This window comes from Cyanistes caeruleus, chromosome 7 (genome assembly GCF_971803275.1).
Source record: "Cyanistes caeruleus chromosome 7, bCyaCae1.hap1.1, whole genome shotgun sequence".
Classification (NCBI taxonomy): domain Eukaryota; kingdom Metazoa; phylum Chordata; class Aves; order Passeriformes; family Paridae; genus Cyanistes; species Cyanistes caeruleus.
Genome location: NC_141707.1, coordinates 5711271 through 5736088, shown reverse-complemented (window position 1 = coordinate 5736088; position 24818 = coordinate 5711271). Strand labels below are relative to the sequence as shown.

The 24818-nt window shown below is 53.2% G+C and overlaps 2 protein-coding genes and 1 long non-coding RNA gene across 6 annotated transcripts; 1 reads left to right on the top strand and 2 right to left on the bottom strand.

Annotated features, from left to right (window-relative positions):
* Positions 1–1836: 1836 nt before the first annotated feature.
* Positions 1837–7521, bottom strand: LOC111931689 (maestro heat-like repeat-containing protein family member 7). Of its 3 annotated transcripts, none has more exons than XM_086898095.1 (15): positions 7002–7521; positions 6683–6741; positions 6432–6563; positions 5986–6134; positions 5581–5728; positions 5185–5372; positions 4958–5095; positions 4559–4673; positions 4249–4386; positions 3840–4016; positions 3553–3708; positions 3321–3422; positions 2836–2938; positions 2499–2555; positions 1837–2193 (listed from the first exon to the last, which is right to left on the bottom strand). In XM_086898095.1, the coding sequence occupies exons 1-15, from the start codon at positions 7117–7119 to the stop codon at positions 1991–1993; spliced, it is 1983 nt and encodes a 660-aa protein (XP_086754221.1). In that variant the 5' UTR covers positions 7120–7521; the 3' UTR covers positions 1837–1990. The 3 variants fall into 3 exon arrangements, with proteins under 3 accessions (XP_086754221.1, XP_086754223.1, XP_086754222.1); XM_086898097.1 differs by having other exon boundaries at positions 6432–6543; positions 7002–7486; XM_086898096.1 differs by lacking the exon at positions 6432–6563 and having other exon boundaries at positions 7002–7503.
* Positions 7276–16104, top strand: LOC111944341 (uncharacterized). Its single transcript, XR_015289352.1, has 5 exons — positions 7276–7355; positions 11169–11236; positions 12518–12584; positions 13427–13507; positions 15439–16104. It is a non-coding gene; the product is annotated as an uncharacterized LOC111944341 (long non-coding RNA).
* A 1180-nt stretch (positions 16105–17284) lies between these two features.
* Positions 17285–23538, bottom strand: LOC147652153 (maestro heat-like repeat-containing protein family member 7). 2 transcript variants are annotated; one of them, XM_086898089.1, is made up of 17 exons: positions 23091–23538; positions 22756–22897; positions 22403–22467; positions 22016–22285; positions 21818–21925; positions 21594–21742; positions 21189–21336; positions 20792–20982; positions 20572–20709; positions 20189–20303; positions 19879–20016; positions 19470–19646; positions 19181–19336; positions 18920–19021; positions 18418–18520; positions 18081–18137; positions 17285–17784 (listed from the first exon to the last, which is right to left on the bottom strand). In XM_086898089.1, exons 2-17 carry the CDS (start codon positions 22871–22873, stop codon positions 17633–17635), a joined length of 2187 nt encoding a protein of 728 aa, XP_086754215.1. In that variant the 5' UTR covers positions 22874–22897; positions 23091–23538; the 3' UTR covers positions 17285–17632. The 2 variants fall into 2 exon arrangements, with proteins under 2 accessions (XP_086754215.1, XP_086754214.1); XM_086898088.1 differs by having other exon boundaries at positions 21818–21928; positions 23091–23534.
* Positions 23539–24818: the final 1280 nt, after the last annotated feature.

Sequence of the window (24818 nt, the reverse complement as noted above, 5' to 3'; positions counted from 1 at the left end):
TACACTAATGCTGGGTATCAGGAAGAAATTCTACCCTGTGAGGATGATAGGGCCACAACACATGTTGACTAGAAAATTTGTGTCTGCCCTGTTCCTGGAAGTGTTCAAGACCAGGATGGAACCAACATTATCTAGTGGAAGGTAATCCAGCTAATGGCTGGTAGTGGAAGCAGATTGTACTTAACATCCCATCAAACACAAACTATTTCTTGATTCTATGATGATTCAATCTCCACAGGTCCAGGTAGATGTCAAACCTGTTCTTCACAGCCTTCTCCCTTCCCTGCCCCTCTGCCAAGTGCAACAGGCCTCAGGACTCAAAGGACCAGAGAGAGCCAAAGGGGGATGTCGCTAGAGGACACAAAATAGAAGCATGGATTCGATCACAACAGCAGAGGTTTCACCCTAAGGAGGCAGAAAGCCTTTATTTCAGGGTTTTCAGCTCCTTTTCTAAGGTGTTCCGGTACAGGTTAACCTGATTGGTAAAAGGAACAACATCTCTCTTGTTCTATTGATGGAACAAGAGAAAAACACATCTAGAACATCTGTACAACATTGTTTTGAAAACCAAAACCTATTTATAAAAAACAGTCCTTTAGAAAGAAAAGTTTTCCAAAAGACTTTCCCTTGGGAAACAGATCAGCCACTGACAGGCTGAAAACTCACTCAGGCTCAGAAAATCATGTCCATAGGAGGAGACTTGCACCTACCTCACTGTGAGCTCCTTGGGAAGCACTTTCCTTGAGAAGCAAATCCCTTTCCTCCAAAAGCATTTCCCCAAATGTGTACTCTTTCTGGGGAACACCAATATACTCTTAAGAAACCCTGTTAAGGCTGAATTACTTCTGGTCCTTTCAGAACAGGCACTCCAGTTCTAGCTTGTATCCCCCCAAGTGTGCTTCCAGGTGGAGGTTCAGATGTGCAGCCCCAGGCTCTCTACCAACACAAGTTGCCTGCTGCCTCTTCACCTGCCTCAACTCCTGCCTGTGGTCACAGCAGCAAAACCAGGCTGCTCCTGGCTGGAGACCAGAGTCCTGATCCCGCAGGACACTCTTGCCAGCCAGCACCTTCCAGAACTTTCCACCGTGTGCACAGTACTTTTCATGCCTGCTCTCAACTGGCTTTGGAAGACAGAGCCCAACCTGGCTGGCTCTGCCATCAGCACACTCCAAACACAGGTGGAAGAAGAAGAAGCAGGGACACTTTTGCAGCCATGCCCAAGAGAGACTGGAAAGGTGCCCTTCCTCTGGTCTCACTTGGCTGGCTTTCTGGCTGGCTCGGAGGCAGGGGCTGCGATTCCTCAGCTGCGGGGCCCAGAACCAAACCCGGGATCCCGGCACTGCCTGACAGTGCTCTGGACAGAGGCACAGTGACACATGTGGGTCTCAGCCACTGTGCTGCTGCTTCATTTGCTCTTAGGCACACCCAAAGCTCCCTGTTAAGCCCAGATGGTCTCTGGTTCTGCCCTCTTCCTGATCCTGTGCAGGGATGGAGCATTGCTGTGCTTTCAGGAAGCTGTTCTAGAAAGCCTCAGGCATTCCAAGCTCCTTTGCCCTCTGTGCATGCTTGCCACAGAATCCCTCACAGCCGGGTTCTGGGCATACCCAAAAGAGTTCTTTGGCTCTTCCAAAATCCAAGGCCTTCAGGTTGCTAAGCAAGACCTTTAACTCCACAATGCTGTGGAACGGGGCCTTCAGCACAGGGACCTTTCCAGCCTGATCTGCACTCGTTCTTCTGCGTCTCTGCACAAAACACGGTGCAGGAGAGAACGGCAGGAGGGGCCTGTGCGTCACAGCGCTCTGGATTTGTGACCCTTCAGCTCCACAGAGATGCAGGTAGGGGGAGAAACCAAAAGGTTTATTAATGGAAGGGAAAGTGAAGGGATGAGATGGGGGAAAAAAAAAAGGGGATGGGTAGGATCTGAGGGCTGGAGGGAGGGAGCTGTCAAAAGGGAGGGAGGAGGCAGGAGCTATGGGAGCTTCCCACAGGCTCAGCTGTGCTCAGCATCAGCCGTGCCTGGAGGTCCAGTGACACTGAGTCGTGGTGTTCTCTTCACTGCCTCCGGGTACTGTTCTTCAGACAGTTCTCTGATTCCAGTAGATGACTTTAGCTCTGCAGATCTTTGTCCAAAAATGGCTTGAATTTCCAGGTTAGTGGAGGATGGGCTGTCATCTTTGCTCATGGCTTCAAGGGCTGCAAGAGAGATGAACTACTACAGTCAGTACGCAGACCTGCGAGGACACCCGGTGATTGTTCTGCTAAGGACACCCCTCCCAGCTCTCGCCATAACCACAACAGAGGAGAGGCCAACGGCATCAGCCGAAAGGCACAGCCTTTCATCAGCTGGGCACAAATCCCCCCGCCCACGTCTCTGAAATCGCTCTGTGCTCTGCCCACACCACCCCTCGTCCACACAGAGAGCGAAACCATCCGCAGCTGGGACAGGGATTGCAGTTCCCCCCACCAGCCCCCTCTGACATCCCACTGCCCTCACTCACCCTCACTGAGAACGTGAAGCTCTCCTGGCTGCCCCTTCAGGTACCGCCCGGCCATCCCTGGGAACACAGAGCCTGTCAGGGCCCTGGCAGCACAGCTCCCTGCCAGCGGCGCTGCCAGCCCTGGGGCCACACGGCCTCCCGCCCCGGCAGGGCTCAGCCCCAGCCCTTGCCGCATCCTGACTCAGCCCAAGGGCACGGCTGCCAGAGGCCGGCAGCAGCCCCGAGGGCAGCCGGGGCTCCAGGGCGCCGGGCCCGGGTGCCGCTGCCGGGACAGCAGCAGCCGGGGCCGGGGCCGAGCTGCGGCGGGGCGGGGAGCCAGCCCGGGCCCGTGGCTCACCGATGAACCTGACGGCTGCCTCTCGCAGGGACTCCTGTGGACTTTGCAGGTATGGCAAGGCCCGGCGCAGGTGCTCGGCCGCTTGGCTCCTGTCGTCTGACAGCTGCAGAGAGCGGCAGGAGGGAAGGGTCGGTGCGGGCTCTGCCCCTCGGCCGGACGCTGCCTGCGGCCAGCCCGGGCCTCCCGTGCCCGCCCAGCCCTGAGGCACCGGGCAGCAGCCACTGGCGCCGGGCTCTGGAGGGGGGCAGAGGGCCGGCTGCTGCCCGGGGAGCCGCGCTGCCCCCCAGGCCCGCAGCCCCACAGGGCTGGGGCTCCATCGGCACCCGGCTCGGGGCCACAGGAGCCTGGAGAAGAAGCCGTGCAGCCCAGGGAAGGGAGCGGTGTGTGGGGCACAGGCTGGCTCCCATGGGTGCAGCACTGGGCCACAGCTGCCAGCCCCACACACTGAGCCCTGGGGGCAGGGAGCTTCTCCAGGCTGTCCTTACCAGGCATTTGCCAAACTTTGACAGCTTCTCACTCTTAACCAACTTCTTCAGACTCCTCTTCTTAAGGAACCCAGTTGCACAAAGCAATGTTTCCTGAGAGGCCTGGAGAGCAGGAAAGGTGGAAGATGTCATCACAGCATAGAGCACAGGACTCACATCCCTGTGCCAAGGTCTGGAAGAGGCCGCAGCCTGGGAGGTTCGAGGGCAGGAGGAAGCCGAGCCTCCTCCTCACCTTTGCCACGTGCTGGTTCTCCTCATGGCAGTGCAAGAAGAGTGGGAGCAGGCTCTGGCTCGCAGTTCTCCTCAGGGGCTTTTTTCCCTCATCTACTACCAAGTCCATCATCTTTTGAAAAAGCTGAATAGAAAGCAACTGCACATGGCTGTTGTCCTGGAGGAAAGGAAGTGGAAAATACCTCAGCACCAACTTCTCCAGCCCACCTGTGCAAAAGCTTAAAATCCACAGGGCACAAAGTTTCTGGCCAGCAGCCAATGCCCGTGGCTGGGGGCACAAAGCCTTACATGGTCAAAAAGAAGCAGGAGTGCTTCAGCCAGATTTGGGGCGGTGGTGCTGGATATCAGGATATCCTTGTGCTGGAGAACATTTGTGAAGACACAGAGGGACATCCTGACCACCTCTCCATCTGCATCACCCAGCACATACACAAGCCGTTGAGACAGGATTCCTATTCTTCTTGCCTGTTTGGAACACAAGGCTGTGTTGGGAAGCCCTGAATGGCTGCAGCGCCAAAACCGCCCTGGCACTGCAACCCCACCCTGCTGCTGCCAGGCCCAGAGGCCAAAGGCCTGTCCCAAAGCACTGAGGCAGGTGAGGCAGGAGAGCTGGGAGCAGCTGCCTCAGCTCCTGAAGCCCAGCCAGCCCAAGGGGCTGCTTTGCCCAGCACAGCTTCAGCCGCTGCCCCATTCTCACCGTGGAGGGATCCCTGATGAGCACCACGAGGCCTTTGAGCGCCAGGCGACACCTCTCCCTGCACTCATTCCGCAGGTACCTTGACATTATCTCCAGAACACTGTCACTACATTCACTCAAATCCAGGCAATCCAGGACCTGAAAGGCACAGGGCAGTGACAGAGGAGCCAGCTGGCAGGAGCCTGGAACTGCACAGGGGTGGGCCCAGGCAGCAGCACAGGGCGCGGGCACCGTCCCAGGCAGCTGTGGCTATGCAAGGGGACAGGGCTGGCAGGCAGCTCAGCGAGGTAGTGCTGGCCATGGGGCTCACCTCCACAAGGAATGCCAGGAAATGCAGATCGCAGCGATGCCCAGATGTGCTGAGCAGCCCAAGCAGATGGCATGCCATGCGGGAACACAAGGGGATCAAGTCACGGTGCATCTCCCTGGGCAGGAGGAAAAGGGCACTAAGACCATGAAGCGGAAGGGGCAAACTTCTCCCAGGACTGGCACACAAAGATCACACAAAGGTCTTTTCCCACCACCCTGGAGCAACCGTGGGCACTTTGGGAGGTGGCTTCTTCTGGGCACCCTCCTCTCTCAGCCTTTTCCAGTCTTCTCAGCCATCCCTCAGTGACAAGGCCATCTGGTCCAGGACCACAGGGACCATGTGAGGCACCCCAGGCACAGGGCACAAATGCTGAGGGCAGTAGGGGGAAGGGGCTCTCACCTGGCCAGCAGACCCACAGCATAGTGCTGGGTGTCAGCACAGACCAGCGTATCCCAGCCACACTTGCGTCCCATTTCCATGACCACATTTTCACACCGCAGTCGGCAGAACAGGGCCTTCATGGTCTGCACTGCAAACCTGTGTGCAGAGCAAAGCCCAGGTCATGCTGTGATCTCTGGCTCCTGCCCTGGGGACATGGGAGGGACAGAAGGATTGGGAGGGAGCACCTGCTGGGGTTTGTGTGAAGGTCATGTTCTTCCTGGCATTGTGTCCAAAAGTTGTCAACCTCCTCATTACTATGCACTGTGCTGTCAAAAATCTGAACTATCAGAGCCACAAGCAGGTGGGAGGCATAAATGTGCATTGCCTCGTGGCACTTGGGCACCTGGATAATCACCCAGACCACCAGAGTTGCCTGCAAAACAATCACACCAAGACAGCGCTCAGTGCTAAGGCGTCCATGGGGCAGGGCCCGAGGGGAGATGCAGGGGGAGCAGCGGGCCCGGTGCCCCCTGAGCCTGCCCCTAGCCCAGGTTTCAGCCCAGTGCCTGAGGCAAGGAGAGGATGAAGAGCTGCTGGAGAGGTGACCTAGGGGAGAGCAAAGGCCAGTCCCAGAAACTCACAGCCAGGGCAAAGACACCCGTGTCGTCTCCATCAGAGGTGAACATGCTGTGCAGAGGCCAATCCTCCATCACACAGAGCAGTGTTGGCAGGACCTTCTCTACTGTGGGACTTGACGAAGCTATAGTTCTCCACATCATTGTGGCAGCTCTGTGGGATCAGAGCTGTTTGTTAGGGGTGTCTCAGTCACAGAGCCATGCCCTGTGTAGCTGTGGGGTCCCAGGTGACAGAGCCCCAGTGCCCTGAGGGGCAGGGAGGGAGCACTGGCAGCAGCCTCAGGAAACAGAGGGGCCCGAGGCTCCTGGACCTCTCTGCCTGTTGGGCAGAGCCCATTGGACAGGCTGTGCAGGGCGATGGGCCCTAAAGGCCGCTGAGCCCTGAGCTCTCAAGGCACGTGGGCCCCATACCTGTCACATGTTGGAGCACAGCGCAGGAGGGTCAGCACTGTACCAGCAGGGTGTTCATCAGCTATCCTCAGAATGTTCATTAATAGCCTGACATCGGCAGTCACAGGGGACGCAAGTCTCTCATGCATGATCCTCACCATGGCTGGCACCTGGATGAGGCATGGGGAAAACTTGGGAGTGCTCTCTGAGGGAGGAGATTACCCAGCTTCCCCCAAGAAGTGCTTCCCTTCCCCCCAACTCTGGGAAAAGGCTGAGGTGGGCAAGCAGACATGCCTGGATGGGCCGTATGATCCTGGGAGGCCTCCAGCCATGTGCACTGGCTGCTTATTACTTTTGATAAGAAATATGTGTATATGTGAATTATAAATTGTGAGCATAAATGACAGTTAAAGTGGGGATAGTATCAGTGCAGTCATTCAGGTGTCTGAATTGGCCTCATTTGTTACCTGGTCAGCCTTCACTATGTAATTAGTCATTTCTGCACATTCAACTGATGGTATGCCAGCATCTCTTAGCCTGGAATCACGTTTGTCTGCGTCCTTGGTGTCTTTGTTCTTTCTACAACAACCACCCATGAACTTTGGAAACATTGACAGAAAAGCAGGGAAGAGAGGCATGTTCCACAGAGTGCTCCATGTGCAGAGCTGGGCTGAGCAGTGACAGCAGGCCCAGCCCAGGTGGGGATGGCTGCAGGTACCTTCAGTGTTCTGCGGAAGCATCCGTTGTCGGAGTCCTGCTCTTGCTTCCGCTTCTTTCCTGCATTTGGCAAAGACTGAGTGCAGCCAGAGCCAAGGGGCTGCGGGAGAGGCCGGAGAACACAGCCCAGCCCTGCACTCCCCAGGCAGGGACAGCCCTGGGGTGGCTCAGGGGATGGTGCACGGCCACTGTTGGGGGACAGCCTTGGCCCCTATTCCGTCCTGTCCTTGGGCATGTCCACAGGGGATGGGATGGCATGGCATGGCATGGGATCTAGCTGGCTGCAGCCATCAGCCCTGTGGCCCAGCTCTGCCACTCACCATCTTGTGGTGGCTGGAACTGTGGCGCTGCATTAGGCTTCTTTGCTGGGGCAGGTGAAGAAGCTTTGTTCTTCTTCGCCCTGAACAGGTTGGAGTTCCCTTGACGTTTCTCTGCCATCCCAAAATCTGGCGTTGAGGGCACCTGCAAGAGAGAGGCCTTGGAAGAGCTCTCAGTTGACAAGTCTGACAGTCTGGCCTCAAGGGCACCGGCCACAGGAAAGAGATGCCTCAGAAAAACTCCAAGTCACCAAGTCCCAGGCCTGCCCTCGAGGACACCTGCAGAAAAAAACTCCTGAGGAGGCCACAGGTCACCAAGCCCTGTGGTCTGGCCTCGAGGTAACCTGCACCAATAAGGTAAAGAAAAAACTCCGGGTCAGCAAGGAACGAGTGCACTCCGCAGGGGCTCCTCACAGCACCGCTCCGGCGCGTCCTGTCCCGTCGCATGCACTGAGCACTGGGGCATGGCCCTGTCACCTCACTGGGACAGCCCCTATGTCACCATGTGTCACAAAGGGCCCTTGGACATCCTGTCCCTTTCCATTCCACGGTTACCTTTCTGCACTGTGTCACAAAGGGCCCTTGCACACACTGCCACCTGCCCCGGTTCCGCCCCCATCCCCCCAAAGTGGCCCAGGTTGGAAGGAATCCCTTGCCCAAAGTGTCTGAGACAGCCTGACAGGATCTTTAGGAACACCTCAAACCATCAGCAAACGCTGCCCTGCTCTGCAGGCTCAGGGCAGCAGAAGGAGCCCCCAGGGCTGCCGACGCAGGCGCAGCAGGAAGGGCACGGGGCCTTGCACAGAATCTGTACAGGGGCCTGGCAGCACTGAAATCAGCAGGTGTGGCAGAGTCCCCACCGAGGCAGACCTGCCACCCCAGCCGAGCCCTGGCAGTGCTGGTGCCCTTCTCCTGCCCCAGAGACCTGTGCCCCTGGGGGGTTTCTGTGCCAGAAGGCCAAAGCCAAAGCCCACGTGCATTGGGGGCTGGGCTCCTTCCTGCAGGGGTCTTGGCAGGAACATTTGGAACAACTGCTGGCAACTCTTAGTCTTGGTCAGATTAATTACATTAATTGGAATTATTTTCCCATTGAAGTCATTTCATGCACCTCAAAAAACATCTTTGTTGGGAAGGCACAGAAGGATCTGGCAGACTTCACCAATTAATTGGAGTGGCCGGAGAATGTGAAAGATGTGCAAGTTTGCTTCCCATCTCAAAGCAGCAAGTCCTTTGCCTTAACATCATCCTTTGAGAGTCACATTACAAAATATAACACTGCACAGAGGCTAAAAAAAGGCCATTCTTTGGTTTGCAAACCTTTGCTTTTCTATGGAGGGATGATAATATCCTAATTCTCTGAAGGATTAAAGCTCTCAAGGAAACAAAGTCCACTCAGTATTACAAAAGTAGTCCAAACAATTGAGTTGATTGCAAAAAGGCTAATCCTCCCCCTGGTACAGATATCTAGGTGGCCAATAAATTTCAGCTCTCCCCTCTTCTTTTTTGCATGAGAACCAGGACCACTAACAGGAAAAGTCACACATATTCCTTATGTCCTCTATAAGCAAGGCTGTGCTAAACCACGGATGATGCTGTTAAACTGACTCAAATTCCAGCCTAGACCTCTCACTTCCAGGCAACTCCTTCCCCAACACACCCACCAATACCAACACCCCCCAAAACATGCTCACAGAACTCCTCAACACCCCACCAGGACCCCCAGCTGTTCCCATCCCTCCACAGAGCTTTCCCACCCTCCAGCAGAGCCCCTGGTTCCCTGCACATGCCGTGGCATGGCACTCAGCAGGATCTGCTCCAAGGCCTTCCACGGTAGCAAGCTCAGGCTGCCGGGCCAATGGTTCCTGGATCATCCTTCCCACTGACCCTTCCTGTGCACGGCTCTTCCATTTACACATTTGAGCTCAGCTTGGACTTCTCCCCTTAAGCAGGATTGCTGGGAAAGGATGGAGAGCAGCCTGGCAAGCTCTTTCTCCAGCTCCCTCTTTACTCTTGGAGCAGCTAGAACATTGCACAGGAAAGCAACTGGTGCCACAAGGAGCGGGTGACGTCAGGGGAGATCACTCAGGACTGCTGTATCCTGAGGGAACACCGCTGGGCTTGGCCTCTGGGTACCTGCACAAACGTCAAGTCAGCCGCCTTAGTTTCCAGGACAGCCCTGTGTGGGCCAGCATCCTGATGTGGATGCAGGACTGCTGCAAGGCGCTGCTGGGAGCCAGCAGGACAGGACTGGCTGTCTTGTTTACATGTTGAAAATGAGTGAGATTGTATTTAGCTAGAAATTTAGGGATCACTGAATTTGATAAGGAGCTGAGCCATTATAAGCTAAGAATTATTTTTTTTATTCTGTATTTTAGCTAATTTTTAGCTTTTAATTTTGTTTCAATACAGCAAAGTAGAGGCCCTTCTTTTGGTTTGGATTCTTTAGGGAATTGTTTCCCATCTGAAAGGAAGACTCTGTGAAGGCAGCGGCTGTCCGGGCCACAAATACAGGTCATGAAGAAACAAAAGACGTGGCCGAGGCCTCCTACATCCCACACTAAGGAGTCAGCCAAGGGAAAGGAGCTTTTGGGAGTCGTGCCTGGGGGAGGAGGGACAGGCAGTGGGGTTATGGCTGTCTCTTAGCTGGGGGACACGGCTCAAAGGGCAGATGGTTGAGGTTTTGGTGTTGGACTGCTGCTGCCCAGAGGATCCACTGCTACTGCAGAACTTTTCCATCTCTGTGTCTCTTTAATGTGGGTGAGCCTCTGCTCCCAGGTGTGGCCATGTAACTGGGTCCTTTCAATACCCAATCACTCTGGGAGGGATCCTCACCATGTGCTTGGGTGCCTGAGGGGAAAACAGGGACCCCGACCACCTCTGTAAGGGAGCGTTTCAAGGCTGCTTGTGGGAGCCCAGCAGCTGCTGCTGTTGCCAGGGCATTACACAGGTGACAGCCAGGGAACACCCAAAAACAAACCCCCCCTCCACCTTTTTTTTCTCCTTCCAGGGCTGCCCAGACCCTGCTGTTTCTGCTGCTGCTCTGGATTTTTAGTACACTTTTAACTCAACATCTCTGGGTCTGCCCAGCCTCATGCTGCTCCTGCCACAGCTTCAGGCTCATTGCTAAACTGTTTGCCACCCCGGGCCTGCACTCCTCTGCAGTTCCATCCTGGTCCCTCCAGGTTCCTGCTATAGTCCATTTCACCAACTTTATATCGCCCCACATTTGGGTGCCTAAACGACTGCAGTGGGTCGACCGTGGCTGGGTGCCAGGTGTCCACTGTCGCTCTGTCACTGTCTTTCCCACTGGGACGGGGAAGAGAATAAGACAGAGAACAGCCAGCAGGGTGAGATAAGGCAGTTTTATTACAGTAAAATAAAGAACTAAGCAGAGATCTGTGCTTGCATGGGCTGAAGAGAAAAAAGTCACTCTCTACTTCCCATCTGATGTTTGGACATTTTCTGAAAAGAAAGGCTTCCGCATGTGTAACAGTTCCTCCAAAAGGCAAACAGTGGAAACTCACAAATGCCCCCCACTTCCTCTTCTCTCCCTCAGATTACCTCTCTGAGCTGTTGTCATAAGGTATGGAATATCCCTTTGGCTAATTTGGGTCATTTGGCTTGGTTGTGTCCTCTCCTAGGATCTTGCCCTCTCCAATCCCCTTTGATGGGAGAAGGAATGTCAGAGGGACAGCACTGCCAGGCAGTTGCCAAAACACTGCTCTGTTCTCAGCACCTGCCTAGGTACTGAAATAAATTGGGCAGGACTAGAGGTCCTCTTTTAATGCTTTTATTCCAAGAATCAGCTTGGGTGCGGGCCCGAGGGGTCGCACACACTGCCACTGCTCCCAGATTCCACACGCAGGAGGAGGAGGTTGACTTTGCCACACGGCAGAGTCGGAGCTTCTGTCCTCACAGGAGTCTGCAGGAATGCTCGTCTTCTTTGGCTTGGAGTCTAGGATGTCACCCTGGCCGAGTTCCCTTTGGTCATTTCAGTTTTTAGGAAGAAGTCAGGGGACCCCTCTGCGTCTTCCTCGTTCGGTGGTGCTGTCTTGATTTCTTCTATTTAGTGCGGCTCGCTGTTTCGGGTTCTTATCGGTCTGTGTGTGTCCTGTGTGTCTCTGGTCTCCCTCATTTACATATAGGCCCTTATGTCATCCTCCTCCTCAGGGCCGAGGATGCCAGTCTGGGGAGCAGTGGTGGCGATCTCCCGACGGGACAGGGATATGACAACGAGGGTAAGTACAACTAATACATAACAAGAAGAAAGCTTACAACTTGAACTTGGGATAGACACCATAACAACTGAAGTGGTTTACAACAAGGCACTAACTAAGGTTTAATGCTTTCATCTGGGTTCTCTAAATTGTTTTTCACAGCCTCCACAGCTCCCAAAACACAGCAAACCAGCAATCCTGTTGTGACTACCGTTTCACCTCAAGACACAAACTATTAACTCGCAGTGCGCTCCTGGCACTGCTTAAAACACAAACCGCCGTCAGCTTACGCTGCTCCTCCTGCTCAAAACTGAAGAGCTCACACTCTTGAAACAAATTATTCTGTGGAAACATACAAACAAAACCACAGAGGCATTCATTGCATGTAAAGATGTCTCTTTTATTTATTTATCAATTTTATCTATTTATCAACAGCCTTTTAACCCTGCATATGCTGTACACCACCTCAAAGGTAGCTGTTTCAATTTTTAAACGTATCTTTTGTCCATAGTTCTGGCAGTTCCTGGTCTTTCTCCAGGTTGTCAATGAGGACACAGGAGCCTCCCTCTTCCCAGAAAATTCTGGGTGGGCCTGGACCCCTGCTGGCCCCTGGGTTAGAGAGAGCAGAGTCCTGCAGCAGTCACCAAAATGATTTACCAAAATATGGATATGATCTAGTATCAGTATCCAGCTGAGACAGACAAAGACTCTTTAACTGATTAGGGTTACAGAGTGTGTGTTTATTGGCAGTTTATTGGCAGTGCTGGGCCGATGGGCAGGGTGACCATTAATACACACAGCCCCGAATGCAGGTGAATACAGACTTTTATTTACCAAGATATTAAATACAAATACGTATTCATAACCCAGTTACCACTCACTCCCCGCTTCCTATGCCAGTCAAGAAAGAAGCAATTAAGCATGTGCAGTTTGTTCCTTGAAATAGGTCAGTGGTCTTATTATGGGAAGTGGTCACAAAAGGAGGAAGGAATATATCTCTTCTTCATTGTGACCTTTCTGCCTTTTCAGTCCAAAGTGACAAATCAGCCCCTGGCCAGGCTCCTAGTTTTGTGTTTCCAATTAGTTTCTGGTTTCCAATTATCTTATGTTCTTGAAGTTCCTCACAAGATTCTGCGTTTCTCATTACAAGCCCAGCTGAACAAACACAAGGTTGACAGACAATTAGTTATTGGCTAATGATTAGCTCCTCATTCTAGTAGGGCCTCTCTATTTTAATTTGATTTAGCGAGGATTAATTTTAATTAAGGCTTTAGCTTTTCTAATATCTGAAATTCTTCAAAGTTTATGTTTCAGCCTGAGAGAAGAACAAATTTCAGAGGACTGGGAGCACCTTTTGGAATGGCTGCAGGTAAAAAGACGGCACCCAGGTGCCGAAGATTTTTACAAAGAAGCTCTTGCTGACAGCTGTCCTGTCACCAGGGAAATGTGTAAAACTTGCATATCAGCCTGCAAGCAATGTCACAGATGACTGCAAAGCCATCCTTGAGAAGATGACCTATGCACTTAAGAAAGGGTAAAGGCTTATGGGATGCGTGGCAGGTGGATTATATTGGTCCCTTGAAGAAGTCAGGTGGTAAACACTTTGTGCTGGTAGGAGTGGAGATTATCCAAGCCCAAGCTTTGAAAAGAACTACAGGAGATAATACTGTCAAAGCATAGCAAGGGTGGTTTGGAATTTTCCCAAAACCACAAGAAAGTCAATCTGATAACGGGTCCCACTTCACTGCCAAAATTGAACAGGATTGGGCAAAAGGTGAAAGAATAAAATGGACTTTTCACACCCCTTGCTGCTCTCAAGCTAACAGGATTGTAGTTAGGACCAGGACCAATGGTTTCCTGAAGTGGCTCCTTAAACCACAGGAGGGAAGTTGGGCTCTTTGGCTAAGGGAAGCTGTAAAAAATATAAATGACAGATGGGGATTAAACAGGTGTCCCAAAATCACTGCCTTTTGTCCAAAAGCCCCAAGCATAATTCCCACTCTATGAGGACCAAGTGACCCAAAGGATCCAGCACACTACCCTGGACAACCTGCCCTGGTGGACCTTCCTAGTGTAGGGCAAGTACCACTAGTACTAAAAACCTCTCCAAATAAATATGCATGGGTGGCCTCCGACACTCTGGGAAAAAAGCATTGGATCAACACATGCTGGGTAATTCCATCATTTTAAGTTTCTGCCTTTTGGGGGCAGACTCTGTTGTGTTCACTTTCCACAGAAGAACACCGAGGGCCATGAAGACCAGATAAACCATGATAATACTAGTATTAAATAGTAAGTACTTACTATGGTAAGATACTTGTCTGCATCTTACCACAACACCATGGCCAAAACTCGGCTGAGTGGCCGTGGTCTGAAGCTACCATCAGGTACACCTGATGTGTTCTAGGATCCTACCCCAGAAGCCGTCACCCAAACCTAGTGACCGTAGTACTACACGACTCTTGAGGTACATACCGTCAAAATGACTGGGGTTGGGACCGAAAAGATTGGCCCAGAGTGATAACTGGAACAATTGGTGAAGAAATTAAGGTAGGATGCAGAAAAGTGGAAAAGTCTCCTTATGAGACAGCTTCCACCGTTGCAATCGTTGGAAATTTTCTAGAATCAGATGTGACAAGCAATTTGCACCCCAACATCATGGCAGAACTCTGCGCCACAGCAGAGTGGTCATGGAACAAATAATTCCCCCTCATACCGTGTTGTCATCAGAAAAATATTAGTTACTATACCCTGGACCTCTGTACCAACAAGGTGGAAATTACAAAGCTTTGTAAAAACCAATCTACTGACTGACTGTTGGTATCATTTCACTTGAACCAAATCAACCTCTGTAACATGTAATTGGCAAAATGACCTGACACATCAGTCAGGTCTGAAAGGTCTAATTCATAGACTCAAAATCAATGCAGTGGCACTGAGTGCAGTAATCACATACCATGGTGTAAGCACCCCCCAGTGCTGGATGACAAACATAATGTTTTCCCTCCCTTTATGGGAATGCAAGGTGATGATGTGACAATAACCTGAAAATTAATTGCTGAATCCTCATTGAACCTGTATACAGTTATGGCACAGGACCTCATGGCCATGTTCTGTTTTGTGAAATTCAAAATCAGAATTGTTGGCTAAAGCTGACTGATGTACAATTTTCCCATCAAATCGTGTGTGGGAAAAACAATACCAAATACTGGGGAGAACTTGATGTCAATGTTGTGACACCTACACCTACCACCACCCAACCTCTGATTATACTGAGCCTGAGAAATTTTGAAATCGGGCCATGTATAATCAGAAAAACTGGCCAACAACAAATATTGTTTAATCTGGCATGGTCTCTTAACCAAGTAAATTTTACCTGTGACCCCAGCACAAACACAGCCACAGCCTTTGTACTGACTATACGGAATGCTTCAGCGCTTTCAATATTCCCTGTCATTGCATTAGGGCTGAATCATGATGGAGCTGCTCTCTATCCTTTGGAGCACAAGGAATGGGCTCATCAAATTGGTGAGAAGTGGCAAACTGTTGGTTTGGAAACTTCATTAATAATTAATTCACTGTTAATTTGGAAACTGCATTTTCCGGGAACAACAAGGGTTTATCTGTGAAAGTAATGCAACCAGAGCTCAAGATGTTTGTTTGGACATGGAACAAAATATCTGCAACTCTGAAATCCATCGTACTGAGACTTCTGAAACTACTTGTGCATATAGGACGTGGATGTGCATGTTTGAGAACTGCTTGTGATAGTGTACTTCTAGAAATCTTAGTAGTGAATACAAAAAAATCATTCAAATTTTTGTGTTTGTAATTTTACTAAGATTGCAGGAGGTGATTTTTCTTATATAGTCCCAGTTATTTCTTACCACCTTTTACAGTCCATTTACACACTGATCCACCATTTATTGCCTACCTCTATTGGGATGAACCTCACTCAGGTAAAGCAACTGTTGCTTCAGCAGGATTTAATTGAAATTTTGGAAAAGTAAAAATAGGAAATCGGCCCTTGTGATAAAGAAATTGCCTGAAATTGTTTATATGGGTTTTATTTGATTAATTGAAATTACTTATTCTTTGTAATAAGAAGTTGAATGTATATTTTAATTGAAAATTGATTCTTTACTTTTGTCTTTCCTTTTTTCTTGCCCTTATCTTTTTCCTACTTTTCTTTTTCTGTCTGATTTTCTGTCTCTCTTTTCCAGGGTACCAACCTTTGAGGAGACCTGAAGACTTCGTAACCACACTACAAAGGAGCCCTCTTGACGCTGATCGCGAGTCACGGGGTGGTGTAAGAGACGGTCTGAAGTTTCCCTCATTTGCCTCACGAGCACGGCAAGAACAGAGACTGAGACCCTGAGGAGCCCAGGGGACTTTGTGCAGGGGTTCTGGCCTGGTTGAGGTGGATGCTTGCTAAGCCATTGTTTGAAGGGGTGCTCGACCTACAGCACAAGAGTGATTGTTTGCAAGTGTTTGCTGTGCTGCCACGGTACACTGCCTTCGTTCCTGCTGCTGAGCAGGGACTTGTGAGGAGCGGGGCCTGTTCAGTACCTCACACCTGCTTCCCACAGCAACGGGTCACACCACAATAGCCTATACATCTCCCCACCTTTTGGCCAACTGCCCTCACCTTGGAACTTGAGACTCTAAAGGTGACTTTTCTAAGTTGCTTTTGGAGAGAGAGTTCCCAACGGAAGAAGACACTGGCGACCCCATCTTGTCCATTGGTAGCGATACCTCCCCCCCCGTATTCTCTCTTTACTTTGCCTCTTTATTCCTCTCTCTCTCTCTCTTTCTCTCCTTCTCATCTATTGCATAACCCATGATGCTGGCACCAAAATAAAGATGCATTACTGCTGTTGTGATTTAAACTGAAATCCCTTGGTGTCCTTTTTGCACTCTGAGATCAAAGGAACCTCTCACGACGCCCGCCTGTGTGAGCAGATTGTGACACATGTATACTTCAATGTGTGCACAAATGATGAATCAGACAATTTCTAGCATCTGTGTTGTTCATCAGGCCAGGGGAGATGTTAGGAAGGATGAGAATTTAACAGAAAACTTTCACAGATATGAATGCTTACCAGAAGGTTCTATAGAAATGAAAGCAAGCATGGATATATAAAAAGACATTTGTAGGGCCACTTATAGCTGCAACCACCGAGAGAACAAAGGTTTAGTCGAGCTGGAAGGTTTAGAACAAAGGTTTAGTCAGTTAGAAGGAGGTTTTATGGCTGAAGTCCAACAGCTTTAAGTGGCCTTCAAACAAAGCATGTTTTCTACCAAGTGAAAAAGCATAGGCAGACAGAAAGACATTTTTTACCAAAGCAAAAAGAATTTTCCACTGCAAAACAACTTTCAGAGTTTACCATCTAATTACTAACTCAAATGATTAGGTAGTCACTAACATATATGGTAATTTCAGCAGTTTTGATAGGATATATGTACATGTAAAGGTATTGTGTATGATGCTGATTGGTTGTTATGCAATGATACACACAGCAAAAGAAAGAGATATAATGCACTGTAAGCAGAACTAAGTGGGCTTCAGGACTCAGGGCTTGCCTGTAGCCAGCAGCTGTAGGCTGACCCACGACCCCCTGCTGTAATCTAGTCGATAGAATAAACAGCATTCTAAAGAAGAGCCCTCTGAAGTCCCCATCTCTCTGCTGGCTCTAACAGTTCTGCCCTCTTCCTGATCCTGTGCAGGGATGGAGCATTGCTGTGCTTTCAGGAAGCTGTTCTAGAAAGCCTCAGGCATTCCAAGCTCCTTTGCCCTCTGTGCATGCTTGCCACAGAATCCCTCACAGCCGGGTTCTGGGCATACCCAGCTTGGCTCTTCCAAAATCCAAGGCCTTCAAGGTGCTCAGCAAGACCTTTAACTCCACAATGCTGTGGAACTGGGCCTTCAGAACAGGGACCTTTCCAGCCTGATCTGCGCTCCTTCCTCTGCGTCTCTGCACAAAACACAGTGCAGGAGAGAACGGCAGGAGGGGCCTGTGTGTCACAGCGCTCTGGATTTGTGACCGTTCAACTCCACAGAGATGCAGGTTTAGTGAAAAAGCAAAACTGTTTATTGATGGGATGCGAAGCAAAGGGATGAGCAGAGGGGCAAAAAAGGGGATGGGCAAGGTCTGAGGGCTGGGGGATGGAGATGTGAAAAGGGAGGGAGGAGGAAGGAAAAAGAAGGGATGGAAAGTGTTTGAGGGCCACAGGGAGGGAGGTATTCAAAAGGAAGGGAAACTGAAGGGAAAAAGAAGGGATGGGCAGTTTCTGAGGGCTGCAGGGACAGAACTATCTACAGGCAGGGGAAAAGGGCTGAAGCCATGCGAGCTTCCCACAGGCTCAGCTGTGCCAGTTGTCAGCTGTGCCTGGAGCTCCAGCTGGTCTCTTCTGGTTTCAGAGTAGTCTCATCTTCCGTGGCGTCTTCCATGAAGACTGAATTCCTAAGCCAGCAGACGAGCGTACCTCTGCAGCTTGTTCAGTTAATATCTGTTGGAGTACTTGGTTTCTCTGAGAAGGGTTGTCATCTCTTCTCAGAGCTTGAAATGCTGGAAGAGAGGGGAACAGAGCCACGATCAGAGCCTGGATCTGTGGGAATCCTAGGAGAAAGTCCTGCCAGAGCCATGCCAGCCTGCTCTTGCTGTGGCCATGAGAGTGAAGAGGCCAACAGGATCAGCTGCAAGGTCCTGGTCACCCTACCCAAATCTGCCCCCCATGTCCCTGAAATCTCTCTGTGATATTCCCACACCACCAAGGTGTGCACACAAGGAGAGAAGCTCTCTGCAGCCGGGGCAAGGATTGCAGTTCCCCCAGTGCCAGCCCCTCACTGCCAGCTCTCACTCACCCTCGATGAGGGCCTGCAGCTCTTCCTGCGCCCCCCTCAGGTGCTTCCTGGCCATCCCTGGGAACACAGAGCCTGTCAGGGCCCTGGCGGCACAGCTCCCTGCCAGCGGCGCTGCCAGCCCTGGGGCCACACGGCCTTCCGCCCCGGCAGGGCTCAGCCCCAGCCCTTGCCGCATCCTGACTCAGCCCAAGGGCACGGCTGCCAGAGGCCGGCAGCAGCCCCGAGGGCAGCCGGGGCTCCAGGGCGCCGGGCCCGGGTGCCGCTGCCGGGACAGCAGCAGCCGGGGCCGGGGCCGAGCTGCGGCGGGGCGGGGAGGGAGCCCGGGCCCGTGGCTCACCGATGAACCTGATGGCTGCCACTCGCAGGGACTCCCGTGGGCTGTCCAGATACGGCAGTGCCCGGCTCAGGTGCTCGGCCGCTCGGCTCTCGTCCTGTGCCAGCTGCAGAGAGCGGCAGGAGGGAAGGGTCGGTGCGGGCTCTGCCTCTCGGCCGGGCGCTGCCTGCGGCCAGCCCGGGCCTCCCGTGCCCGCCCAGCCCTGAGGCACCGGGCAGCAGCCCCACTGGCGCCGGGCTCTGGAGGGGGGCAGAGGGCCGGCTGCTGCCCGGGGAGCTGCGCTGCCCCCCAGGCCCGCAGCCCCACAGGGCTGGGGCTCCATCGGCACCCGGCTCGGGGACACAGGAGCCTGGAGAAGAAGCCGTGCAGCCCAGGGAAGGGAGCGGTGTGTGGGGCACAGGCTGGCTCCCATGGGTGCAGCACTGAGCCACAGCTGCCAGCCCCACACACTGAGCACTGGGGGCAGGGAGTCTCTCAAATTTGGGCTTCTCCAGGCCGTTCTTACCAGACACTCAGCAAACTCCCACAGCTGCTCCTTCATCACCAGCTGCTTGAGATTCCTCCTCTTGAGGAAGTCGGCCACACGGAGCAGCGTTTGCTGAGAGGCCTGGAGAGCAGCAGAGATGCAGAGATGGCACTGCAGCCAAGGGCACAGCACTCTTGTCTGGCTGACAGGGCCCAGAGGAAGCTGCAGCCTGGGAGGTTCCACGACAGGAGGAAGCCGATGCCCCTCCCAGGGATGAACCGGCATCACAGCAAACCTCACCTTTGCCACACGCCAGTTCTCATCATGGCAGTGGATGAAGAGTGGAAACAGGCTCTGGTTCAAAATCTTCTCCAGAGGCTTCTTTCCCTCATCCACTACCAAATTCATTGTCATGAAGAAGAGGTCAAGGGAGAGCAACTGCATGTGGCTCTGGTCCTGGAGGAAAAGAAATTAAAAAGACCTTAATACCAATTCCTCCAGGCTCGACTGGACAAAGGCCCAGAAATCTGTAAGACACAAAGTTTCTGGGCAGCAGCCAATGCCCATGGCTGGGGGCACAGAGCCTTACGTGATCAAAGAGCAGCATGAGTGCCTGAGCCAGCTTTGGAGCAGTGGTGCTGCATACCACGATGTCTTTGTTCTTGAGCATATTGATGAACACACGGAGGGTCATGCCAACCACATCTACATCTACATCACCCAGCAGGTCCTGAAGGCGTTGAGACAGGCTGCACATCCTTATGGCCTGTTTGGAACACAAGGCTGTACTGGGAAGCCCTGAACGGCTGCAGCGCCAAGACCGCCCTGGCACTGCAACCCCACCCTGCTGCTGCCGGGCCCAGAGGCCAAAGGCCTGTCCCAAAGCACTGAGGCCGGTGAGGCAGGAGAGCTGGGAGCAGCTGCCTCAGCTCCTGAAGCCCAGCCAGCCCAAGGGGCTGCTTTGCCCAGCACAGCTTCAGCCACTGCCCCGTTCTCACCATCGAGGGATCCTTGCTGAGCACCTTGAGGCATCTGAGCGCCAGGCGACGCCTCTCCCTGCACTCGCTCTGCAGGTGCCTTGACACGATCTCAAGGACATCCTCACCGTATGTAGTCAAATCTAAGTACTCGAGGACCTGAAAGGCACAGGGCAGTGACAGGGGAGCCAGCTGGCAGGAGCCTGGAACTGCGCAGGGCTGGGCCCAGGCAGCAGCACAGGGCGCGGGCACCGTCCCAGGCAGCTGTGGCTATGCAAGGGGACAGGGCTGGCAGGCAGCTCAGCGAGGTAGTGCTGGCCATAGTGCTCACCTCCACAAGGAATGCCAGGAAGGGCAAATCCCAGGGTGGCTTATCCCTGGCGAGTGCCTTGAGCAGGTGGATTGCAATGCGGGTACACAAGGGGATCAATCCATGGCGCATCTCCCTGTCAGGGAGAAAACAGCACCAAGACTTGAGGTGTGGAGGAGCAAATCTCTGCCATGAATGACTCACAAAGATCTGGCCTTTCCCCAGCATCCTTGGAGGGATCATGGGTGCTTTGGGAGGTGGCTTCTTTTGGGCACCCTCCTCTATCAGCCTTTTCCAGTCTGCTCAGCCATCCCTCAGTGATGAGGCCTTCTGGCCATGACCATGGGGACTATGAGGGGCACAGGGCACACATTTCAGAGGCAGTGGGGGGAAGGGGCTCTTACCTGGCCAGCAGACGCACGGCATTGTGCTGGGTGTCAGCACAGAGGAGCGTGTCCCAGCCACCCTTGCGCTCCATAGCCATCACCTCTTTGGAGCACCCCAGTCGGCAGAGCAGAGCCTTCATGGCCTGCACTGCAAAGCTGTGTGCAGAGCAAAGCCCAGGTCACACTGGGTGCACTGGTGTCAGCCACAAGGGCATGGGAAGGACAGGAGGACTGGCACCTGTTGGGGTTGCTGGGAAGGTGGTGTTCCTCCTGGCATGCTCTCCAGAAGCTGTCAAATTCCTCTGGTGGCATCAGCTGAGTGGTGATGACAACTTGGAACAGCAGTGCCACAAAAAGGCGAGGGGTATAAATGACCATCGCCTCATGGCACTGAGGCATGTGGATAATCATCCTGAACACCAGAGTTGCCTGCAAAAGAATCACACCAAGACAGCGCTCAGTGCTAAGGCGTCCATGGGGCAGGGCCCGAGGGGAGATGCAGAGGGAGCAGTGGGCCCGGTGCCCCCTGAGCCTGCCCCTAGCCCAGGTTTCAGCCCAGCCTGAGGCAAGGAGAGGACAGAGAGCTCCTGGGGAAGCAAGCTGCAGGTGATCAAAGGCCATGTCCATAAACTCACACTCAAGGGAAAAATGTCCTTGTTGTCCTCATCAGAGATGCAGATGCTGCAAAGTGGCCAGTTCTCCATCACACAGAGCAGTATTGGCACCACTTTCTCCATTGCTGGTCCTGATGAGCCTATGGCTCTCCACATCACTGCAGCAGCTCTGTGGGATCAGAGCTCTGTGTCAGGGGTGTCTCAGTCACAGAGCCATGCCCTGTGTAGCTGTGGGGTCCCAGGTGACAGAGCCCCAGTGCCCTGAGGGGCAGGGAGGGAGCACTGGCAGCAGCCTCAGGAAACAGAGGGGCCCGAGGCTCCTGGACCTCTCTGCCTGTTGGGCAGAGCCCATTGGACAGGCTGTGCAGGGCGATGGGCCCTAAAGGCCGCTGAGCCCTGAGCTCTCAAGGCACGTGGGCCCCATACCTGTCACACGATGGGGCACAGCGCAGGAGGGTCAGCACCACATCAATAGGGTCTTCCTCAGCCAGCCTCACAAGGTCAGTTTGCTGACTGACATCCACAAGGACATGGGACACCAGACTCTGGTAAATGTTCCTCACAATAGCTGGCACCTGGAGGAGGCATGGGGAAGACTTGGAGCGCTGTCCAAGGAGCAACTTCCCCAGCTTCCCCCAAGAAGTGCTTACCGTCCCATCACACTCTGCCGGCCTCAAAGGCTGAGGGGGCCCTGTGGATGTGGCTTGAAGGGGCACAGGATCCTGGGAGACCTCCAGTTCTGGCCCCTGGCTGGCTACCTGCTGGTCAGAAGAAGCAGCTCTCTTGTCATCAATGTCAGAAGAAACACGAGCTTCCTTGAAATAATCCCATATGAGCTCTTGGCTTACAGTGGGAGTGGGTGTCCTGTCAGCATTTGCGATGCCCTGAGTCTCTCTGGTGTCATCATCTGGAATGGCCACGTCCTCAGTCTCTGCCATGTCAGCCTCTGCCCTGTCATTCTTCACTTCAGTCTCAGAAACTTCTGAGGGCTCAGCTGAATCTGGGCTGACATCAGGCTCTGCCTGGAGCTCCTCCAGCCCAGAGTCAGGCTCAGCTGTGCTCTCAGTTCCTAGGGGGCTGATCTTTCTATGCCGAATTGGCAGGAACTGGTGGAACCTCTGTGCAGAATGAAGAAAGGACAGGGAAGAGAGGCATGTTCCATGGAGTGCTGCAAGTGCAGAGCTGGGCTGAGCAGTGACAGCAGGCCCAGCCCAGGTGGGGATGGCTGCAGGTACCTTCAGCGTTTTGTGGAAGCGGCCCTGGGCAGGCTCCTGCTCTTGTCTCTTGTCCATGGCTGCATCTGGAAAAGAGCAGCCAGAGCTGAGGGACTGCGGGAGTGGCCGGAGAACACAGCCCAGCCTTGCACTCCCCAGGCAGGGACAGCCCTGGGGTGGCTCAGGGGATGGAGCACGGTCACTGGCGGGGGTCAGCCCCAGCCCCTCTTCTCTCCTGTCCTTGGGCATGTCCACAGGGGATGGGATGGGATGGGATGGGATGGGATGGGATGGGATGGGATGGGATGGGATGGGATGGGATGGGATCTTGCTGTCTGCAGCCATCAGCCCTGGGGTCCAGCTCTGCCACTCACCATCCTGCAGTGGTTGGAACTGCTCCAGCTCTTCCGGCTGTTCTGCTGGGGCAGCTCCACGGTCTGTGTTTCTGTTCCGTCGGAACACCTTGAACAGGTTGAGGAATCTGCCTGCCATGATGGAATCCTGCCTCAAAGGCACCTTAAAGAGAGATGCCTTGGGTAATCAAACTGAGAAAACAAACTGTGCAGTTTAGCCTTGAAGGCACCTGTGAGAGAAAAGCCTCAGGAAGGCTACAGGACAGCAAGTCCTGCAGTCTGGTCTCGAGGGCTCCGGCCACAATGACTTGAGGCTCCTTGTAAATGACTGTGGTCACCAGGTCCCACAGTCTCACCCTGAGGACAGAGGTCAGAAGGATGGGAGATGCCTCAGAAGATCTCCAGGTCACCAAGTACTGGAGTCTGGCCTTGAAGGTACCTGCAAAAGAAAAGTCTTGGGAAGGCCACGGGCCAGCAAGGCCCGCAGTCTTGCCCCGCAGGCACCTGCAAAAGAAAAGCCTTGGGAAAGCCACGGGCCACCAAGGCCCGCAGTCTTGCCCCGTGGGGACCTGCAAAAGAAAACCCTCGGGAAAGCCACGGGCCACCAAGGCCCGCAGTCTTGCCACGAGGTCACCTGTAGAAGAAACGCCTTGGAAAATCTCCGGGTTAGACACAAACGAGTGCGCTGTGTGGGGGCTCCTCACAGCACCGCTCTGGCGCGTCCTGTCCCGTCGCGTGCACTGAGCACTGGGGCATGGCCCTGTCACCTCACTGGGACAGCCCCTATGTCACCATGTGTCACAAAGGGCCCTTGGACACCCTGTCCCTTTCCATTCCACGGTTACCATTCTGCACCGTGTCACAAAGGGCCCTTGCACACACTGCCACCTGCCCCGGTTCCGCCCCCATCCCCCCCAAAGTGGCCCAGGTTGGAAGGAATCCCTTGCCCAAAGTGTCTAAGACAGCCTGACAGGATCTTTAGGAACACCTCAAACCATCAGCAAACACTGCCCTGCTCTGCAGGCTCAGGGCAGCAGAAGGAGCCCCCAGGGCTGCCGACGCAGGCGCAGCAGGAAGGGCACGGGGCCTTGCACAGAATCTGTACAGGGGCCTGGCAGCACTGAAATCAGCAGGTGTGGCAGAGTCCCCACCGAGGCAGACCTGCCACCCCAGCCGAGCCCTGGCAGTGCTGGTGCCCTTCTCCTGCCCCAGAGATCTGTGCCCCTGGGGGGTTTCTGTGCCAGAGGGCCAAAGCCAAAGCCCACGTGCATTGGGGGCTGGGCTCCTTCCTGCAGGGGTCTTGGCAGGAGCATCTGGAACAACTGCTGGCCACACTTAGTCTTGGTCAGATTAATTACATTAATTGGATTTATTTTCCCATTGAAATCATTTCATGCAGCTCAAAAAACATCTTTGTTGGGAACGCACAGAAGGATCTGGCAGACTTCCATTCTTTGGATTCTGAACTTTACTTTTCTATGGAGGTGTCCTGGGGTGACTTTATGATACTGGTATCCCCAATCATCTGGTTTATGTTATATATTAAGTCCTGCACCTTTAAGACTGTCTTTGAAAGCAAGAGAGGGAGAAAAAGAAGTGCGCAGTGTGTTAAGGAAAACATCACTCCCACACACCCCGCTCCTGGACTGTGGTGTCTGCAGCACGGACAGACAGCGGGACAGAGCTTCTCTCTGGCTTTTAGTTAGTTTTAGCTAGCTGAAGCAGAGGAGTTCCCTGGACCTTTGTTTTTTTCCAATTTTCTTGGATCTGTGCAAGCCTGCTCTGGACTGAACACCCAGCCAAACCCCGGGAGCTCACGCCTGTGGCCCAACGGGGCCTGGGCCTCGGCACTTTTCCAGCGCCAGAGGGACTGATAAGAACCTGAGCGAGCCGAGCTGCACCACATGAAATAAGACTTTTCTTCCTAGACTTACCATCCCATCGAACAGCAAGAGGTTTTATTATTTAATATTACTCAATTTCTGTTAAATAAACAGCTTTTTCCACTTCTCTCCACGGAATTTTTTTTTTCCCTTTTCCCGGACCCGTTGGTGGGGAGGGGCATTTCCCTGTAGAGATCCCCA